The sequence below is a fragment of the Sturnira hondurensis genome, unplaced genomic scaffold (assembly GCF_014824575.4).
Source record: "Sturnira hondurensis isolate 20B ecotype Veracruz unplaced genomic scaffold, ASM1482457v3 Scaffold0021795, whole genome shotgun sequence".
In the NCBI taxonomy this organism is placed as follows: domain Eukaryota; kingdom Metazoa; phylum Chordata; class Mammalia; order Chiroptera; family Phyllostomidae; genus Sturnira; species Sturnira hondurensis.
Genome location: NW_028094426.1, coordinates 9970730 through 9991483, shown reverse-complemented (window position 1 = coordinate 9991483; position 20754 = coordinate 9970730). Strand labels below are relative to the sequence as shown.

The 20754-nt window shown below is 38.2% G+C and overlaps 1 protein-coding gene across 3 annotated transcripts in view; it reads left to right on the top strand.

The window, feature by feature from the left end:
* Nucleotides 1-254: 254 nt before the first annotated feature.
* PTPRO (protein tyrosine phosphatase receptor type O) overlaps nt 255-20754 on the top strand; it is a 199737-nt gene continuing 179237 nt past the window's right edge. For 2 of the 3 annotated variants that reach the window (XM_037033896.1, XM_037033894.1), the window contains exon 1: nt 255-812. In XM_037033896.1, the coding sequence (XP_036889791.1) occupies nt 738-812 (75 nt within the window). In that variant the 5' untranslated portion in view covers nt 255-737. The remainder of the gene's footprint in view (nt 813-20754) is intronic. The other variant, XM_037033895.1, reaches the window with a different exon arrangement.

The following is a 20754-nucleotide window of genomic DNA, read 5'->3' as shown; positions in this document are numbered from 1 at the left end:
TAAATGGGATAGGGAGAGTGAAAGAGGGAAGGGTTATTCTCTCTCTCTCTCTCTCTCTCTCTCTCTCCACACACACACACATCATGCACTGCATCACTACAGTCACAACCACCACTCCCGTCGGAGTGTCACTGGTCCTTTGTGACCACTACTGAGAGCAGATATAGGGTATTTGAGAGGAGGCTGGAATCTCGTTCCCGACTTGGTCAAGAGGAGTCAGAGAACAACCCCACCGCAGAACTCCTGAGTCCGAGATTGTGGAAAGGGTTGGGGCGGAGCCTGAAGAGGGGCTGGCCAGCAATAAGGGGCAACGGGCGGACTCTGGTGGGAGGGCTGGGAGGCTGCTGTCACTTTATGAATCCGCAGCCCAGAGGACATTCCTGCTGCCAGAGGGTCTGGGCGGGCTGGGGCAGGTTCCCCGCCTCTCGCTCACCACGCGGACCCCGCTCCTTCTCTGGCAGCAGTGGTGGAGGAGGCAGCAGAGCCTCGCCCACTCCAATCCCCACCCTCTCCATCCTTAGCAGTTAAAGAACAGCAGCGCCTGGCACGTTTCTGGAGGACCCCGGGAGCAAAACGGGAAAGGAATCAGAAGCAGGCAGATTGGAAAGGCAGCATGCGCCCTCCGGGACCAGCCTCGGCGCCCAAGGTCTGAGGCTGCAGTCCCGGTTCGCCATTGTGAGCCGCCCCCAAGAGAACTGGCTTGCCCCACCGTCCCTCTGGTCCCCCTCTACGCTGTGATGGGGCACCTGCCCTCGGGGACGCCCGGCGGCCGCCGCCTCCTGCCTCTGCTCTGGCTCTTTGTGCTGCTCAAGGTAAGGAGCCCTCCATCCCCGCCCCGGCGGTCCTGCCAGCGCCCGCGCTCCAGCGCCCTCGCTCTGCCGCCGGGGAACAGCGCGCCCCGGGACGCGAGGGCCCGGCGGCTGGAAGCTCTGGCGGTGCAGCCCAGCGCACGCTTTGTTGTGCTGGCGTGCGCGTGGTCCCCGCGATCGTACGGGGAGGTGATGGGAGAATAGCGAAGTTCGCCCCCTCCAGCTTTCCCCCTTTGTGCTCTTTTACCGCCGCTGGTGTTCGCATCGGAGGTGGGCTTGTTGGAAAATGCTTCCTCGGGAAAAATGAGGTCACTTTTACTTCTGGTCGCTATGTACTGCACCCCAACACTGCTTAACCTTTCCGCCCTCCCCCAACCGAGTTGTAACCCTGCATTGTGTTAATTTACCTTCTGTTGGAATCGTAAACCCGGCGCTGAGGTCCCTGCTGCCGGGGGATTGCTGGGGTCGTGAGCATCGCTTTCTTCGAAAAATGAGTGTCAGCTTGAGCTCGGAGAGGGTTCCTCTCTCCCCAGTCTTCCATCTTCAATCGGGGAATACCCTTTACAAAGTCTCGGGACTTTTCTCCACTATATTTATGGGGGATGGTACCTCTAAATGTCAATGGTAGAAAAAGCTATATAATTTACTTTTTCCTGTCTTCTTTGGAATATCTACTTAAGGGGTTTTACTTTGAGGAAAAGGAAAGGGGCTTCTTAAAAAATATTCTAGTTTGACAACTAACTACACTGTACGTGAAAAATTTTGAAGAAGTTTTAGCTAGATGTTTTCTTGGGAAGTGAAGGGGTAATTGTCTGCCACTTGTATCCTCAGCGGGTCTACTTTAGTTTTGTCGCGAGTCCTTCCTGTCCATTCCCGGCAAAGCAAACTGTGTCTACTGGTTACGGGGAGCTATTCTTTCAGCACCACATACATAGCTTCCTTAGAAATGGATGAAACATTAATGGATGCAAATGTTTTCTTATCAAAGAGTCACTTCTTGCTCACGTGCACCATTAATTATGAAGGCTTGACAAGGAGATTGTGGAGCAGGATTGACGGATTGAGAACAGCGTCAGTTTTTAATATTCCATATTTTCACTTATCTTAATGAAAAATAGGAAAATAGTTTCAGAGAGAAAGAACAACAGAGCGAATAAAGAAACTTCCGAATTATATTTAATATGTTTACTCACGAATCCTGAGTTTGAGTAATAATTTTATTTAAAGTCTGGTTAATAGTAAGCCTGGTCACGTGCTTTCACTCTAGGAGGCTGCAGCTCTGTACAACAATGTGTTCGACTTAAGTTTTCTATTATTTTTTTATTTGTCAAATTCTGTCATGACCTCTTGTGTACGCAACACTTGTCATGTATCCAAAGTGACAAATGGAATCGCCACACATTTACCTAAGTAACAGCTAAGGATTACATGTATGACATCTGATCCAAACCCAACCTTTGGCAAAACTGCAGGTTTTTATTTGAATTCCTTACAATGGCTGAGAATTCCAGAAAAGGTTTGGGAGTGGACATAGAATGCTGCAATTAAAATGTAAAAAAAAAAATGTGGCAAAAGTTCAAATTAAAACTTGATATTGGAATGAAGAAACAGTCCATGATGGCATAATGGTATTCTCAGCGACTGTAATAGAGGTGCACCTTGTCCCCCATAATAGACGTGCTTCTGCCCATTTGCAGATCCAGGTCAGTTTCAGTAAACTTCATCACATTGTCAACACATTGATGAAGCGTGTCATTTAAGTAAATGTTGTAACGGGACAAATAATGTTGTAGGGCTTTACTCTTCACTGTATAAAAATGCAGTATTTTATGTCATCCAAAAGTAAATTACACCAGAGGAAGGATAACCACTCTTCCAGTCAGTCTTACATATACTGAAGACACACTGCGTGCCAGACAGTCTTCCAAGTATTTCACACTTGCTATTTCATTTAACCTTATTTTGTTACAGTTGACAAGAGATGTTCAAAGTGGCAAACTGGTTGAGTACGATAATGCATTTACATTTGGGGAATAGTGCCTATTACCTGGTAAGTTTGGCACATAATATAATCTCTTTATAATTTGTAGAAACCGTTGCATTTAAGGTCATGAATGTGTCTCAGTAAAATACACCTAAGATACAGTTCGTGACAGGAATATGAAAAAATCCCATTATTAAATATTGAGTTGTCAATTGAATCTCAATGATAAGATCTAAAAAGGTCTGTGTGGGCTGAGTGAGAAACAAATCATCCCCCCCCCACCAAATCTCTGTGGTTCTCATATGTCAATAAATCTTTCACTACTCCATTTGAAATATCCTCCATATAAAAATGAAAATCTCTAAAAAAACCTAGAGAAACTCAAGCAGGAGGCTTGATTTACAGTTTTAGCTTTTTCACAAATTGGAAGCAAGCAGCTTGGTTTACATGGTAGGGAAGCCTGATGATTTGAATCTATGTGATCAGCTAGACCCAGTTTCACTGAGGCGTTCCAAACATGCCTGGCCATGGATATCTCTCTGAACTATTCCCTATCCATGGCTCAGTGTTGGGCCCATTTAATCAGGCATCTCACATTGTGGAAATAGTCCGCTGTTTGTTATGAGGTGAATAGTTGTGTAATTGGTGTTGTGTAAACACAATGTTGGTCATAACATTTTTTAATTTATTATTAATATTAAAGATATATGTAAATAGAAAGCAAACGTAGAACTCTGTTATCAAATATACTGGGAGCCTACCAATTTCAAAATCTTCTACCCACGTATGAATGTAAATGGAGTATTTGTCTGGTGAGCCTCCCCCCTGTGCATCTTCCCATAATTCCCCTCAAAAACAATGTAGCTTCTGTCACTTATCTTATCTTTACTAAACCTCTCCCTGAAAATTGCTTCCTGTATCAGTTCACTGTATGTCAGGATTTTGTCAACTAAAATGAACACTGTAGACCATGACGTTATAGGAATGTAAATTCTGCCTTCCCTGAAGTGATGCTCATTAGTAGTCAACTGGACTGTTTCCCTAAACTCGTAGGCGTGGCATGAATCCTTCTTCCTTTCTCAACCTCCTCTCTATATTTCCTTCCATTTCTGCTCTTTTCTGACATAATCAAAGAACATCACATTTGAAAAGAAGGCCTTAATTATATTCTCTGAAAGAGGTTTATCTTTAATTCTATAAAACACATGTGTTCTGATGCTGGCCATAGTACTCTTATTCAGGAGGAATAGACACTTTCAAAGGTCAGGCTGCTTCTCTCCACTTCCTTATGTCCTCCTCACCTGTTCTTTTTCTCCCTTACCCTCTCTCTCTCTCTCTCTCACAAACACACACACCCACACATACCCAAACATACACACACACATACCATGAACTTTCATGTTCCTCATTGAGGGCTCATCTTCTTTCTGGGGCAGCCTAGACCATCCTCCTAGCCACTGAGTTGGTGCCTCTGTCACTGACCCCTTTGATAAATGTTCTTGCCAACCTTTTAGAGAAACCCTTTCATATCCTACATCCCCAGTGAGTTGGAAAAGGTTCATTGGAATGGGTTTCTATAGGGGATTGGTGACAGTACTTTCCTCTGTGCAAACTGTTAGCTTTTGTTCTTTGTTGTGTGAACGATTATTGTTTTATGAAAGGATGGAAAATTCACACTATACTTCTGCTTCATTTGGGCCCATAAAATATATGCCTACATACATAGGTAATTACAAGCAATATAGGAGTTGTACTTTATGTTAAATGTAGCACTATTTCTAGCACCTAAATATCTAACTAAAGGTATTTAAACTTGTAACCACATCAACTCCTGAGTCTTATAAATATAACTCAAATTTGAGTTATATGTATATATTTGAGTCTTGAGGGTGTACAAAGGAGCTTTGGTGTTAGATACAGTTAGGGAACCTATGTAAAATGTGATTGACAGCAGTATGGCAAAGTACGAGGCTTAGCAGAAACTAAACAGCAATGACCACAGACATTTATTTTTTTATTTTCTTCCTAAGTTAATTTCTTTAGGCACGTACTTCCAATGCACTTGTCTTTTCAGAAGCATAGTCCCGATGCAGTGATGAGCTTTACTGGAAAGCACTTGGTGTGTTTATTTAGTTACTCCAAGTATGTTGTAAATATTTTTGAAATAAAGGAATGTTTATTGTAAATTTTTGTCTCCCACTGTGCTCAGTATGTAGTATTGGGGATATAATAGAAACTTAATAAAGAAGATCCATATTTTTGGCATCATATAAGTAGTTTTGACTACTATGTGTTAAATATCATAATATTGACTTGTGAACACATCTTTAAGAAAATTTGAGAAAATTATTGTTACAATGCAATTATTACACTAAAATATTAGCAGTCCCTTCTATCAATAACTTATTAGAGTTGTAGATCAAAATACTGATGTTATGTTCTCCCAGAAAAGTAATACTCCTGATTTTTTATTTGTTTACAAGGAGAGAAGAGGACAAGAGCCTTGTGTTCTGCCTCCAGCTTCACCCCACACCATGCACACTCTTACTCATTCCTACCTATACTGTAGTACCTTCTATAGGCATTCTGGTTACCTAATAATCTGAATGTATTGATACCACCAACCAGAGGGTATCTAAAACAAGGTTGTAGAGATTTCTTAATTAACATATTTTTCTTTTGCTCTTTGTTAAAACATTAATGTGAAATAGAGAAAAATGATATATATTTGGAAAAGTATTTCAGAAACAGAGAATCAGAATTGGAATGAAAACTGTGACTTCGAGAGTTGTATTACAAATTATAAATGCACACAGTAATTTCTGTAAAAAATAAATATACTGAAAATTAGGGAATTGAAAGAAAAATGTTTGGTGAAAACAAATGCATTACTATTCTATTTATATGAAAATAAGTGAATTTTCCTGTCAATACTCTTCATTTACTTCATTAACTTTTCCTAAATAGAAATGCTGTAGAGTTCATTTTCCTAACAAAACTGTTCCTATGATGAAGTAAATTAAAATGAAATAAACCTGGTAATTTTGTAATTTTACCAGCAAATAAAAAGAATAAGTGCAATGTACAACTTAGTGGTCCAGAATCAGAATTCTTTTAAAATATTATCTCATTTAAGCATTTTTCATAAAAGTGAGACTTTTGTTATTTTTCTCTTTCTGCCCTCCTACTTTTAAAAATATGTGTAAGAAAATATCATGAGTCTCCCTTAATCCTGTTCCAACATTCTGACCCCCTTATTTACCTAATCAAGTGCAGTGGAATTTCTGTCTTTTGCTGCCTTTGTCTTTAACCCATACCAGAGACCAACTCTGAGCCTGTGTCCTGGGCCAAATCGTGATTCCCTCTTGGTTCCACCCATAGGGGCTTGTGATTGGCATATACAAACCAGCTGTTAGAGCAGTGCAGAGAGTCTTCGGTGCCCTTTGTACATTTGGTCTTATCTGAGGTCTGGCCCCTAACTCTTTGTACCTTACTTTCTGAATCAGGATTCTACTCTAACTTTAACATCCCCACTTTTTGATCCCAGCTTTAACATCTAAATTAATCTCTCTGTGTTTTTTTAAGTTTTCTTGAGCATCTTATAAACTTTCTTGGCTGACTCATCCTTCCCAAAGTCAGAATGGCCCAATTGGGAAGTTACTTTTTTTCTTAAATACTAGGCCTTTCTCTTGTTACTGAGAAAACTAATTTACTGCAAATATCATTCAGTTAATCAAACATTTATTGAGCTTCTATTGTGTCCCAGGAATTATATTAGATATTATAGGTATAAGAATGGAATAAGTTGAATCCCCACAAATGGCATAGTGAGAAAATAAACAGAAAAACAAAATGTCATTAAAATGTGGTCATATCTGTTGTATTGTGTCAATTGAAGAAAATATGGGGTGCTAGAAGAAAGACAACTATATTTCATGACCGAGGAAATGATTTCCTATAAGATGATGCTTGAGCTGAGTCTTGGAGAATATATGTGATGTGGGTTAGGTTAGAAAACTGAACGAGCAGGATTCAGTGCTGTGAAAACACGACAGTGTTTAGGAAAATACAAATGTATACAAAGGGAAATGAAGCCATAGAAGCCAGCTGAGGGAGATTTCTACATGCTGTGCCAGAAAGTAGGGTCTTTATTCTTTAGGCAAAGAGAATTATTAAAGAACGTAATTAAGGCCTAGTGAGGTAAGATTTGCATTTTAGATGGATCCTTTGGCTGTAAGAAAGGCTATCCCAAAGGTGGGAGCAGGCCTGGAAGCAGTTAAACAGCCAGGAGGTTATTGTAATGGTCCAATTAAGAGATGACAAACGTTGACAGCAGAGTGATGGGAAAAGGAACTGAAGGAAGAGAGACAATGTTAAAAATAGGCAAATTGTCCATGTGTCCTTTATACTAGTTCCTGTAAATGGGAGGGAGGAGGGGAGCACTGTGGGGGCAGGGAGCAGTGGAGGGGGGCGGTGGGCTGGGATGGGAGTAAAAGACAGAAAACTGTACTTGAACAACAATTAAATAAATTAATTTAAAAAATAGGTAAATTGGCAAGACTGATTAGATTGTCCAGGTGAGGAACACCTTTGCCTGGGATGTTGCAGTTTTAAACAGCATGTGTGCTAAATAGGCTCCATTTCCCTCCAGCTAAGTTTTCCCTCTTCCCCACCCTGCTCAACACCAGGAAACTTCCCTGTAGAGGCTGCTTCTTCAAGCTCTCTGTACTGAGAGAGCTTCTTTGGTCTATACTGAGTTTGACTAATAAGAGGCACAAACTGAAGATTACTAGTAGGAGAAAGAAAGTGAACACTTAGCCAGTGCCCACCCTGGCTGGGCCCTGTTAAGCACTGGCTTCATTTCCTCTTCCAGTCTTGTAGTCCTGCTGTTCTCACGAGAAAAAGTTCTAGTGAAGTTCTAGAAACAGCATCCTCCTCTTGTCCTTTTGGGGCAATACCATCTCACTGCTCTTTGTCCCTGGATGCTTTTCCATCCCTGCTCAGTATCACTATTCCTTCCCCACACTTTGTTAGTAGTCTCTTGGTTAAACTCTCCAGAATTTCCACTGAGTATTGGGATCCCAACTGATCCTGGGCATAGTGAGTTTCAAGGAAGACATCTTGAATTTGAAGTGTCTAACAGGTCCTTGGATATGGTCAGACATCTAGGGGAGAGAACACGCCTATAAAAGTAAATTTCCCAGCAGAAGGCAAAGGAGAAAAGGGCAATGAGCCAGGATGGAGTCTTGAAGAGCAGCAAGATTTAATAAGGAACTGAAAAAGATGAAGAAGGGTCAGCCAGAGAGGTCCAAGAGTAGAGCAGAATCAAAGAAACCCAGAGCCTAGGAAATTTCCAGTAGGAGGGATTGGCCAACAACATCAAATGCAACAGAGAGGTCCTATAAACTAAGGGCTGGAAGATACCATTGGGTTGGGAACTGGGCTATAGGCTTTTGAGGCTATAGGCTTTTGGTCTCTGTAGACCTTGAGAGGGGTAGTGTGATTCTGGGATTGAAAAGTAAGCTGGTCACTTATTTAGTAAGAACACAGACATTGGTCGGGGAGACCTGATTTTAATCTCTGCTCTTGGCTGTGCCATTTTCCAGCAGCAGTATGTAGGGAGAGTTCCTTCACCTCTCTTGGGCCACTTTGCTAATTTGTAATGCACGTATCTCAGAGGATTCTTGTCAGGAATAAGTAAGATAATAACCATAAAACATTTTAAACAGTGCCCAGAATACAGTAAATACTCAATAAGTGTTACATACAAAATGGAGAAAAAATAGGACAGTAAAAATGGCCAAAGCAAAATCAATAGCTAGAATGATAAAAATGTGTACAGAGCAGAATCTTTCAAAATGTGCTCCATGGAACATTAGATACTTCCAATGTTAGCAGGTGTTATGGGAAATAAACACTTTCTGTAATGACATTAATTGGGGCACTAATCTGTTTAACTTTGTTTAAACTAGTGTCAATTCATTTATCATTATATTTGTACCAGGATTTCTCAGGTACAAGAATTTCTCAGATATGAGGATTAACATACTAAATCCTGTTATGGGACTTAGTGTGTTAATATGCATTATGTTTTCCAAAAGGGAAATACAGTGGATGTATAACATTTACCAAGTTTGCCTATAGAATCTTTTTCTAAAGGATATTCATGGAAATAGTGAGTATGTTCTAAGAAACACTATTTGTGCTTGTACACTAGACAATTTTTCTTTATCACTCTTTTTAAATATGAGAAATATAATCTTAATGATAAAGAAAATATAGCAGTGAAGTCAATTTTAACTTAAATTTCAGAATCAGAAGAATTTGCATGGAGGAAAGCAATCATTCCCAACTTTCTTTTCAAGGACTGATATGCAAGAAACTTCGTTGGAAGAATAAAAAATGTATATATTATTCTTATTTTATGGATTGTGCTAACTCTGATTTGATAATTGTACATAAAATGTTTTTTTGACTTTTGACTATTAAAGAGATAGACAATTTAATTTAACATTATTTTTTAATGTTATCTTAATATGTGACAGGAATTCAATATATTTTGTTCGTTATATTCCATTGAATCATAAAATTATACTTTTGAAAAATCTAGTTGAAAACTTAAGCTAGTAGTTAGACTTTGTAATGTTACTTCCAATTGGTCTTAAATGGTGATGTTACTAACAGCTGAGAGCTGGCTGGCCCACACTTGGACAACTGTGTTGTTGTTTGGTTTGGTCTTGGGGTGAACCATTTCCTGGTTGCAGCTCTGCCACCTTACTTGTATCTCCATTTCATTTTAGGGAATGCCACATTGTGATGGTTTCTGCTTTCTTACATGTCAGGAAAAACTACTTTGATAACAGACTTGACAGATTATAAAGATCAAATATGAAATGTTGATGTCTCTCTGTCCTGTCTTCAATTTCCCATCATGCCACTTTAAACGAGCCCATGTTTTCTGCCTATTATTTCCCTTTCTTGGCCAAAATAGACAGTTGGGTAGGAGGGGATTTCATTTTGCCTATTGGAGGTCCAATGATAAGTCATAGTAAGGGGTTGAGAGCACAAGTGTGAGAAAAATGCTTGGCCCATAATGAGCATTCTGTTCATGCAGATTTTATTCTAATCTCTGTTCAAAGGGCATTTCCTCAATATATCTTTATTGAACAGTCAATCTAAAATCATCCCTTTTACTCTAAAATCTTACTACTTTGACCCAGGTGTATTTGCTTAGGGAATGTACCACTCAGTATGTGACATTATACTAGGTCTTCATTATCACTTAGCTTCTCCACTGGAATGCTTGTACGTTCCATGAGAGCAATGACTTGACCCGTTTTGTTCACTGCTGTATCTCCACTGCTGGAAGCCTGCCTGGTTCGTGGTCAATGCTCAGTTTGTTGAATGAATAAATAGGGTGAGAGAGGTCAAACAGAAGGTATGGGACAGACTGAAGATAGAGGAAGGGCAGGATGTAAGTTTAAGGAATGGAGCTGATGCACAGCGAGGGAAGCCAGGAGGGAGAGTCTGTCAGGGAGACAACGCTGAGTAGGGCTTGGAGAGGATGTGCCATCGGCATGGGGAGATGAGCTGGCAATGCTGTTTGGCTGATCATATGGCAGGAGCAAGGTTTCATTACAGGCGAAATGAACTCTTAGACATCAAGATAAGGTTCCTCACACATTTTTCTTCTTGCTATTAATTAGGCCAGAGTAAACCACTGAGGAAAAATGTGGGCCCAAGTGATTTTTCTTGGCTTTACAATTTAAAAATATCAAAATGAAAAGAGTTTTTAGTTGGTGAAAGACAAATACCATGTGATCTCACTTATAGGAGGATCTAATAAAAAAAAATAAACTAACGAGCAAAACAGAACCAGAGACATGGAAACAGGGAGCAGGCTGACAGCTGCCAGAGGAAAAGGGGGAAGGGTGGAATGATGAAAAGCAGGGGAAGGGATCCGTCAAAGAACACGTATGAATGACGCGCAGACATGGACAACAGAGTGGGGATGGACCTTGGGAGCAGGGGGTGGGCTGGGAAGAAGGGGGCAAAAAAGAAAATAATTGGGACAGCTGTAATAGAATAAACAAGAATAAAAAAAAGAAAATTTGAAATTAAAACAGAATTTTAAAAATAATTTTTCTTTACTTTTCTCTCACTCTGCATGATGATGGATGCAGATTGGCTCTAGATTTCTAAAGCTGTTTCTGGAAACTCATACAAATAATTGAAGCTAAGATAATCAATTATTATTTCTCTTCAATGCTTAAACTTATGTTCTTTTTATTTCTGAAAATGATAATTTTAATTATTTTTAAAAAGCACATGGGTCCTGCCCTGGCTGGCGTAGCTTAGTGGATTGAGCACGTGCCTGCGAACCAGACGATCGCGGTTCGATTCCCAGTCAGGGCACATGTCTGGGTTGCAGGCTGGTTCCTTGCAGGCTAACTACCAGCAGGGGATGCACAAAAGGCAACCATACATTGATGTTTCTCTCCCTCTCTCCTTCCCCTCTAAAGATAAATAAATAAATAAAATCTTAAAAAAAATCGTTAAAAAAAAAAAGCACATGGGTCCTGCATAGAAGTTTTTAAAATGGATTTTAGAAAATGAATGTAATTTTCTGTATAAAGTTCCAACAGGTAATTTTATATGAAAAATAGTCATTTAGCCCTGGCTGGTGTAGCTCAGTGGATTGGGCGCGGGCCTGCAAACCAGACGATCGCGGTTCGAGTCCCAGTCAGGGCACATGCCTGGGTTGCAGGCCAGTTCCCAGCAGGGGATGCACGAGAAGCAACCATACATTGATGTTTCTCTTCCTCTCTCCTTCCCTTCCCCTCTAAAAATAAATAAATAAAATATTTTAAAAATAAGTTAAAAAAAGAAAAAGAAAAATGGTCATTTAAATACTGTATAATAAATATTTTATTTAAACAAGGACAATTAGTTAAATGGGATGATTAAATTAGTATTGTATTTAATTAAATTATTTAATATACACCAAAAAAACTGGATTGTCAAGATTTTCAAATAAATCAACAAAACAAGCAAGCAAAATATAACCAAAGACATTGAAATTGAGATCAAGCTGACAGTAATCAGAAGGGAAAAGGGAGGGCATACTAGGGGGAAAGGGTGAAGGGTTTGCAGGAACAAGTATAAAGGACACATGGACAACAACAAAGGGGATGGAAACAGGAGAGGAAGGTGGGAAAGGCTGGGGTGGTGGGGAGGGGTGGGAGGAAAAGGCAGAAAACTGTACTTGAACAACAATAAAAATGAAAAGCATTTAGAAATAATAATAATAAATATATATTTTAATAAGCTTGGTAAAAAAAGAGATTTTCAAATGACTAAAATAAAAAAAACACATGCTTAAAACAAATGCTATTACTTATAAAATTTAGTATTTCACTAGAGATTGAAATTTATTATATTATTTTATGTTCATCTATATCCATAGTCTAATACTGTATTGGAAAAATGAGAAAGTTTGGTTCATTTTATTACGACATTAATTTTGTGTTTGTTGATGAATCAATATATATTCTAGAGCCAAAAATAGGGGGAACATTTTGATCAGATTATTTATACACATACACATATGGCTAAATAAAGATCCTTCCGCCCATGGGTTTATGATGTGGAGAAGTGCATCTGGAAAGTGTAACAATAACATTGATAACCTATGATTAATAAAAATTTTTTCTTAAGTTTAATAATTTTAATACCAAATCAGAATTTCTGGAAATTTTCAAGAACACATTTATATGTTCCTCTCTGAGTTGTTGTATCAGAATTAAACTGTCATGGGTAGCCTCTTAGTTAAACCAGCAATTCCTATTTAAGTCAAGCTGGTGATTCATAAAATATACATTTTAATAATATTACTATGGGACTTCTACTCACTTTGATCATGTGCTGAAAACTAAAGTGTAATCATAACAAAGGGAGTGTTCTTGCCAAATACTGTAAAGTATAAGCATATTTACAGTAAGTGCCAACACTATTACCATAAGAAACACCTCATTACTTGGATGTACTTGAAATTCTTAGATTTTATATAGAAAGAAAATTTGGTTTCTAAATTTTCTTAATGTTAATTTGGTTAGTAAGGTGAGTAACAAAATGCCAACAGAATTATATATTGTCTGTAATGTTTTATTCAACAGCATGTCATTTGGTTCCCCCCTAATGCATTATAGAAAAAATCAGATTATTATGAAATGCGCTGATATGATAGAGATATTCATATATAAATAGAGTGATGCAATTTATTTTGCATCATTGTGGGGAATTTGCTTTATATGTCCCCTAACTAAATGATACTTTTTCAATTAGACTCTCAGAAATGACTCTTGGCCTCACTCAAAATAGTCAGGTACTTGGGATTTGTAATATGGAAATTCTGGTATTGTCAAAACAGTGCTAAAAGGATGGCAAGGACTTTGAATTAAGTTCCGTGGAGTTCAGACTAAAAGCTTAGCTAGTAAGCTGTTTCTTTTCAATTAGCTGAAACTGCTGAATCTGCTAAAAATCAGCTACTGTTTAGAAATGTTCCAGGTTGCTTCCTTTAATTAACTTTTTGTAAACAGTTGGTCCTTGACCAGCATAGGGACTGAAGCATTTACCTCCCACACAGTAAAAAATTCAAGTGTAACTTTTGACTCCCCAAGAACTTAACTAGTAATATACACCTGTTAAGCAGAAGCCTTATGATAACATGCACATTCAATTAACATGGTTTGTATGTTATATGTACTATATACTGGATTCTTATAACAAAGTAAGATAAACCAAAGAAAATGTTAAGAAGCTATAAAGAAATGATATACAATTTATAGTATTTATTTTGAAAATCAGCTTATAAGTGCACCCACTCAGTTCAAACCCATGCTGTCCAAAGGTCAACTGTATTTGCAAGTAACACATCTCGATCTTTACAGTCCTTTTTCATCTGATTGCTGCAACACCTTTTAATTTTAGTTTTTGAAGATTAATTTGGAACCTCATGAGAATCTTTTTATTAAAATTCTTGTTGCTATGCTGACGTCTTCAATCAGCATTTGTACTATGTGGTTTCTTGTGGTTCTGAAGTAAGGAGTTCTTAATGTGAAATTTTTAAGTCTGAATCAGACATGGATCATACAGAGAAATTTTGTGAAAATATATTCAGAATTAGAAAACTTCATACATATTCATCATGGGAAATGTATAAAATACAACAGGCAGATGAAGAAGAAAGTAGTACTTCCTATACACTCCACTCCAAAGTAACTGCCATCTGGACGTTCATCATTCCAAATTTTTTCCTATGTCTGTGTATCTGAGTGCATATGTAAAAAGGAAAAGAAAGAGTATCAAACTGTCTTACTATTTTAAGATGCTCTTTTACTTTATATTATGATAATTTTTAAAAAATATTTTATTTATTTATTTTTAGACAGAGGGGAAGGGGGAGAGAAAGAGAGGGAGAGAAACATCAATGTGTGGTTGCCTCTTGCTTGCTCCCTGCTGGGGACCTGGCCCGAAGCCCAGATACATGCCCTGATTAGAAATTGAACCGGTGACCCTTTGGTTTGCACACCCACACTCAATCCATTGAGCCACACCAACCAGAGCTATTATGGTAATTTTTCAAGATGTGAACATTTTTAATCCTCTATAATGTAAGACATTAAGCCATAGGTCTGTGGGTAAATTGTGTCCAGTTCCCAATTGTATTTGTACTAGGAAGATATGGGTGATCATAGATATTGATCATAATTATGAAGTGTTGGGGATCATTGCCTATACTTGCATCTTTCATTAATGTGACTATTAATTGTATAGAGAAACTTCAGGTGCTATATTAACAGGCATTTATTTCCTATTTCTCTATAGTTAAATTTGATGCAAAAAGAAAAGCCCTCAAGAAGGGTTTCCAAGGTAAAAAGATATAGAATTAAATTCTGGCTATGCTCTTTGTTAGCTGTGTGACATTTGGCAGTGAACTGAAGGCACAAATTACAGTGCCTGCCCAGGTCACCATTCCTCCAATGGTCAAGTCTACCGTCTCCTCCACCAACTGCTACCCTTTGAGGAAATCTCCTTTTTGACTCACATAGTCTGTAAAGGGGATATCATCTTCCAACTTGATCTCAATGCACAGAGTGGTCAGTCAAACGATGTATTGTGACCCAAATTAAACCTTCATTGGGTCTGCATCTCACTGACCACTTCTTTCAGATTGGCATGTGAGCTAAGCCAGACCTATAGGAATCTGTCCTTGCAATTATTTTCAAACTGGCAGCTGTGGGGAAAAGTCCTCTTCTCTCCAGTTGTGACCCTAAGACATGAGCTTGGAAGTTGTCCCCAACCATAAAAATGACTCACAAGAGAAAACCTTTTTCCAGCAGAAAAGGTGGAGGTAGTAACTGTAGAGACTTTTACATTGCATAAAGGCTGTGTCGTTTTTTAGACTTCAGAGAGTCACTTCACAGGTATTCAGAAAGACTACAAACCAGTAACCTATCAAAATTCAACTTACTTCATCACATAGCTGAGCAGGCATATTAGTGATCCTTGGGATTTTTTAAGTAACCTGAATTGGAGTGATTATATAACTTATCAAACCAGCCAGGGCACTTCCAACAGTGAAGAGGTCATTATGCCAGACAACAGACATAACTGACTTGTTCTGGAAAAACCAGGAAAGATGGTTACTGTTTCCGGAATATACTAACAAACATGTCTGATGCAGTATGTAGTCACTAGTTCTTCATCCATCTCACCCATCTCCGAAAAATTCTGCCTCAAAAAAGGTGAATTAGTCATAGTAAATGAATTGTAATTATCTTCATCAAAAACTAAAACTTGTGCAGGAATGTTCATACCAGCTTTGTTCGTACTTGCCAAACACTGCAAACAACCAAGATGCCCTTTAATAAGTGAATAGTTAAACTGGCCTTTCCATACCACTTAATACTACTCGGCAATGAAAACTAATGAACTATTGGTATACATAGCAACTTAAACAAATCTGGAAAATCATGCTGAGTTAAAAAAAAAATCACAAAAGTTGCATGCTGTGATTCCATTTAAAAATATCCTTGAAAACAACAAAGTTATGGAGATGGAGAACAAATTCATGGTTGCCAAGGACTGGAAATGAGAAGGTATATGTGGTTATAAAGAGATAGCATGAGGGAGCTTTGTGACAACGGGACAATTGTGTGCCTTGATCTTAATGGTAGTTACATAAAGTGATACCTATGTATGTATGTGTATATATATGTATATATATACATATATATACATATACATACACACACATGGAGACACAAATGAGTGCATGTGTGACTAGTGAAATCCGAAAAAGTTGTATGGACTGCACCAATGTCAATTTCATAGTTGGAATATTTCCTGGTTTTGCCTATTTTCTTCTTTTAATATGTAGCATGTCAACATTAGGGGAGACAGGATGAAGGGCTCTTGGGACCTCCCTATACCTTTCTTGGAAAGTTTCTATAAATTTATAATGACTTCAAAAAAGCTTTAAAAATTTTTTGAGCGCCTGACACTCTGCTAAGTATTCCAACCAACTCATTGACAATTAGAGCTTCTTTCTTGGGGGCTGTCTCTAAAAGACAATAATTACTTTTGCAGGAAAAGTAAAGATATCTAAACAAATGTGAAAATTTCAGGAAAGTACAGAAGGACCTCAATAAAGCACCATTAGCTGCAAACTGAAATGCATTATGAGAAAGGTTACATATTGAACAATAGTCTTATTAGATTTATCTACTGAGTTCTGGAAATGACTGAATGTTAAGGCATTATCATTTATAATTCCCATAACACCAATGGTAAAGACAACATTTTAATGACTCTTCAGAGAATCGGTTAAAAATGAAGTCATGGAAATTACAATTGTGGGAGTTAAGGACAAAATACTTGATTGATTGATGAGATAATGTTATTCTCTAGCAATTATTAAGCAACATCTTGGAATAATATAAATAAGAGTATAATATAGAGTTTAAGACAAGCTTAAGAGATGAGTAAAACAAGAAGTATGAATGGAAAAGATGAAGGTGAATGGATGTTTAAATATTTCAACTAGTCAATCATCAAATATGTATTAAACTGGACATGTAAGGAAGGCACTTTCAAAAACATCATAAACATGTAGCAAGTTAAAGGGCAATATATAACTTAATAATGTAATAAAAAGACTAATGTAGTCATATATTAATGTGCAAATGAATGGAACAGACAACTATATTTAGCTAAGACAACTATATTTATCTGCATTCAGATAAGGGAGAGTACTTAGGCTCCAAGGATCACTGTTTTCATGCAGGAAGACAAATCTCAATCTGAATCTTGTCTGATAGAGTTCAGATAGACTAGGCAAAGAAAAACATGACAGATTAGAGAAACTGACGTTCTAAACTAAGAACATGAGAACATGTAAGTCATATTCAGGAGGCTTGGGTAAAAGAGAGGATGGATTTGGGTCATGAGGAGGATGAGTGGTTGGATGTTGAGAGGGAAAAGATTGTTTTGCCCACCCAGGAGCTTCTATTTGGAACCTTCTGTTCAACAGTGCTACAGAGGCAAACGTTAAAATGAGCTTTAGCTTAGCCATGGTGTGTGGGAAGAAATTATCGCACCTCATTTTCTCTTTAATTGCTTTTATAATTCTGAATTTGCTGTTAAATGCAAATGCTTAATTCTAAGTATGTGTGCTCTGTCTTAATTAGATAAAATAATCCTCTGTTGCTTGGGTAGTTTAGTAAATTAGTCCCTAGATTTCAACTCCTCTGGATCATGTTGTTTATGCACGAATCTGTATGCACTCTTACAGATAAATGAAAAGTAAATGGATTATTTTTCAAAGACAAGTTGTACCTGTCAGTAGACTATCAAATTTGTATTCACTCCATGTGACCAAAAATTGCCATGTCTAATATAGTAATTATAATTCACATGTATATGCCCCCATCCTTAATGAATTTCTTCTACAGATGTATACTTTATTTAGAACTACAAGTGAAAATTACATTTTGTTAGCCAAAAACTAAATAGACTATCTAAAACTGTCTGTTATATACATAAGCATCCTACCAACTCAGTAATCAAGGTCCTACAACAGTGCCGTATTTGTATATAAGGTATGTCCTGAAGGAAACAACCGACACTGTTATCTTAGGCATAAATTAGAATGTAATTCTTCCAAACTTCACTGCTTTCCTGGACATGACAGTGATGATACGGACGATCACTACCATTTCTTGAGTGGCTGCTGTTTATCAGGAGCTGTCCCATGGACTTTACATACAGGATCTTATTTTGTCCTTCTACACTCCTGTATATCATTATCACCATTTCAGTACGAGGGAAATGTCCGAAGGGGTTCAGAATGAAACTTTCGCCTGTTTGAACATAGATTCTGCACACACTATGCGGTACTGTTTCATGTGAAAATTCTGACATGGCTTTTATTTCTGCGTTCCCTAACTCGCAATATCTGCCCCTTCCTCTTCGTCTGGAAACATCCTGAGACATGGGACTGAATCAGTTTCTAGTCCTTGGCAGGGACTGCCATTTGGGCTGAAATAGGCTGTGGGTTATTCCCGGGGTCAGTGGGCTCCTGCTCGTCCAAAACCTTTCTTGCAGTTTCTCCTTTCTGTCAATCAATCTGTCAGTCATACAGTCCCAGACCAAAGCCTGCTGACTGTCGGAAGATTCCTATAAACTCACAAGTGTCAGGCTTATCCCTTTGTTTATCACCTTCTTCAGTTTAACGGATTTGGCACTTTGTTAGATAAATGCATGGAACTGAATGGAATGGAATGTGCTGACATGGAGAAGCTGTCAATTTTTGTATATCCAGAGCTTTTGCAGTCAATGACGGGCAATTTTTTTTGCCCTGGCTTTAGAAGCCTGTGTGAGATTTTGTGGCTTGCTGCCTTTATGCGACTTTTACACCTCAGGCATTCCTTTCCCTCCATGCAAGATACCACCTGGACAAAAAATAATTTTAACACTAATGTCTCCCTTTTGATTGCATTACATTTGCAAATTAAACAGATTAATGGCAGTGTTCTGTGTTACTGTCAGATCTTCAGTTTAATACTCTTATCTGACAAAATATAAATAGAAGACATAATTAATTACTCGTGACTTACATGTCAAGTTGCATAAAAATTACATCCCCAAGAGGCCCGTTATTATACATCTGACTGTTCTGTGAAATTAGTTTTGCCAAGAAAAAGCATACCTGAAGATAAGAGTTTATTTTTTTCCTTTTTTAACTTAATTTATTGGAGTATTTGCAAGGGGATGTGAGAGAACATTAACTGCTTATACAATTTTAAAGAGCTTATTTCATTTGCCTGAGGGAATATGATTTTTCCTTTGTAAAAAGTCTTCTGTTTGTTCGTGAAATGCTGAACTAATGATGCTTCTGCAGAGTGAAGACCCCAGAATTTGACTGTTACCTCTTTAGAACATGTCCTGCTGAGAAAGTCATTAGCCGACCACACTATACCATAACATCCCCTCTGTAAATTGTCTCAGCCTTGAGCTGGAAAGTATAGTACCAGGACTGAAAAAAATGGAATAATTGTTCAGCCATGTCTGCTGTCTGATCCGTCTGGAGTTGACTGGAATGAAATGAGATCTCTTCTTTAACTGCAGAGCTCAGCATTTCACATTTAGCTATCAGTCTGTTTCATGCTAATTTTTGAAGGAACAGACAGCTTGTGACTGAATGTGCTCTCCTATTATTAAAGGTGTACCACCTTTACAGATTTCTATCACTTTGAAGCAAAGTGACAGCTGGAAAGAATTCCTGAATGAGTATATTTTCTAAGTTTTAAATAGATATTTTATAAAATGTAGTATATGCCTCCGGTTAAAGAAAACCACGGTTTCTAGAGGAAGAAAAGACTACCTGTCCACAACCGCTCCGGCACTTCCCCTCTTTGTGAAAATGAGAATCATAATCACTGCTACCTCATGGGCTGACTGTGCAGCCTGAGTGAGACAGTCTGTGAAAGTCCTCTGTAAGCTGTAAAGCACAATGTAGGTGCATGGCATTATCTTATTAAAAATGATTGCATCCCCTTGTTTCAATTGCCTTGTACATGGGTGGTTCCATTCTCCACTTTTATGTGTGTCTGTCCATGTGTTTAGTGTGTCATGAAGGATTATAATGAATACTTCAGCACATTCACTATATTTCAAAAGAGTAGAGTTTGTCTTACCCAAGTTAACTTTGGGCCACCTGTAATCGGGGCTTTCTTATATGACTAGAATAACTTAATATATAATATTTATAAAATGTTTATATCTAATGGTAAAATATTTTCAGCTCAGCTTCAGGTCTTATCTAACCAATCAGAAAATTCCTATAAAAGTGGTTTTCATACAACTTCATAATTATGCTGTCAAGCATTTTGTTTGTACAGTATTTATATCTATGACCACTAATCATCTTTCATAAATCATGTCCAGCCATCATTCATTTTTTAATGAACATTTGCTGAATAATTGTATGACAAATTCTATGCTGGTCATCCAGTTTCCTTGAGTCTCACTCATCTGTGGGTACAAATGTGTACATATTTACAGTAATAACTCTCATATTAGAGCCGCTGACCTCATCAGTATACATGAGGTGTTAGCCTTGTTCCCATAAAGTGCCCACTCAGGTATTTCTCAGACTGCCCAGTGGGACATTTGCTATGGAATCCCAATTCTTCTGGGTGCCATCACCTCTGCCCCTCTACGTCCTATATTCCTATTAGATAGCGCCTCTCTGCGCTAGGTGTACAGCTGCCAACCCCAGCCCTATGGCTTGCTTCTCTGATGCCCTCAACATCTTCCTTTGAGTTCATGTCTAAGGATTTCTTAACAGGGTCAAGACTGCATTTGGCTTTTTTGTCTTTCCCCTCAGAGCTCGTCAGC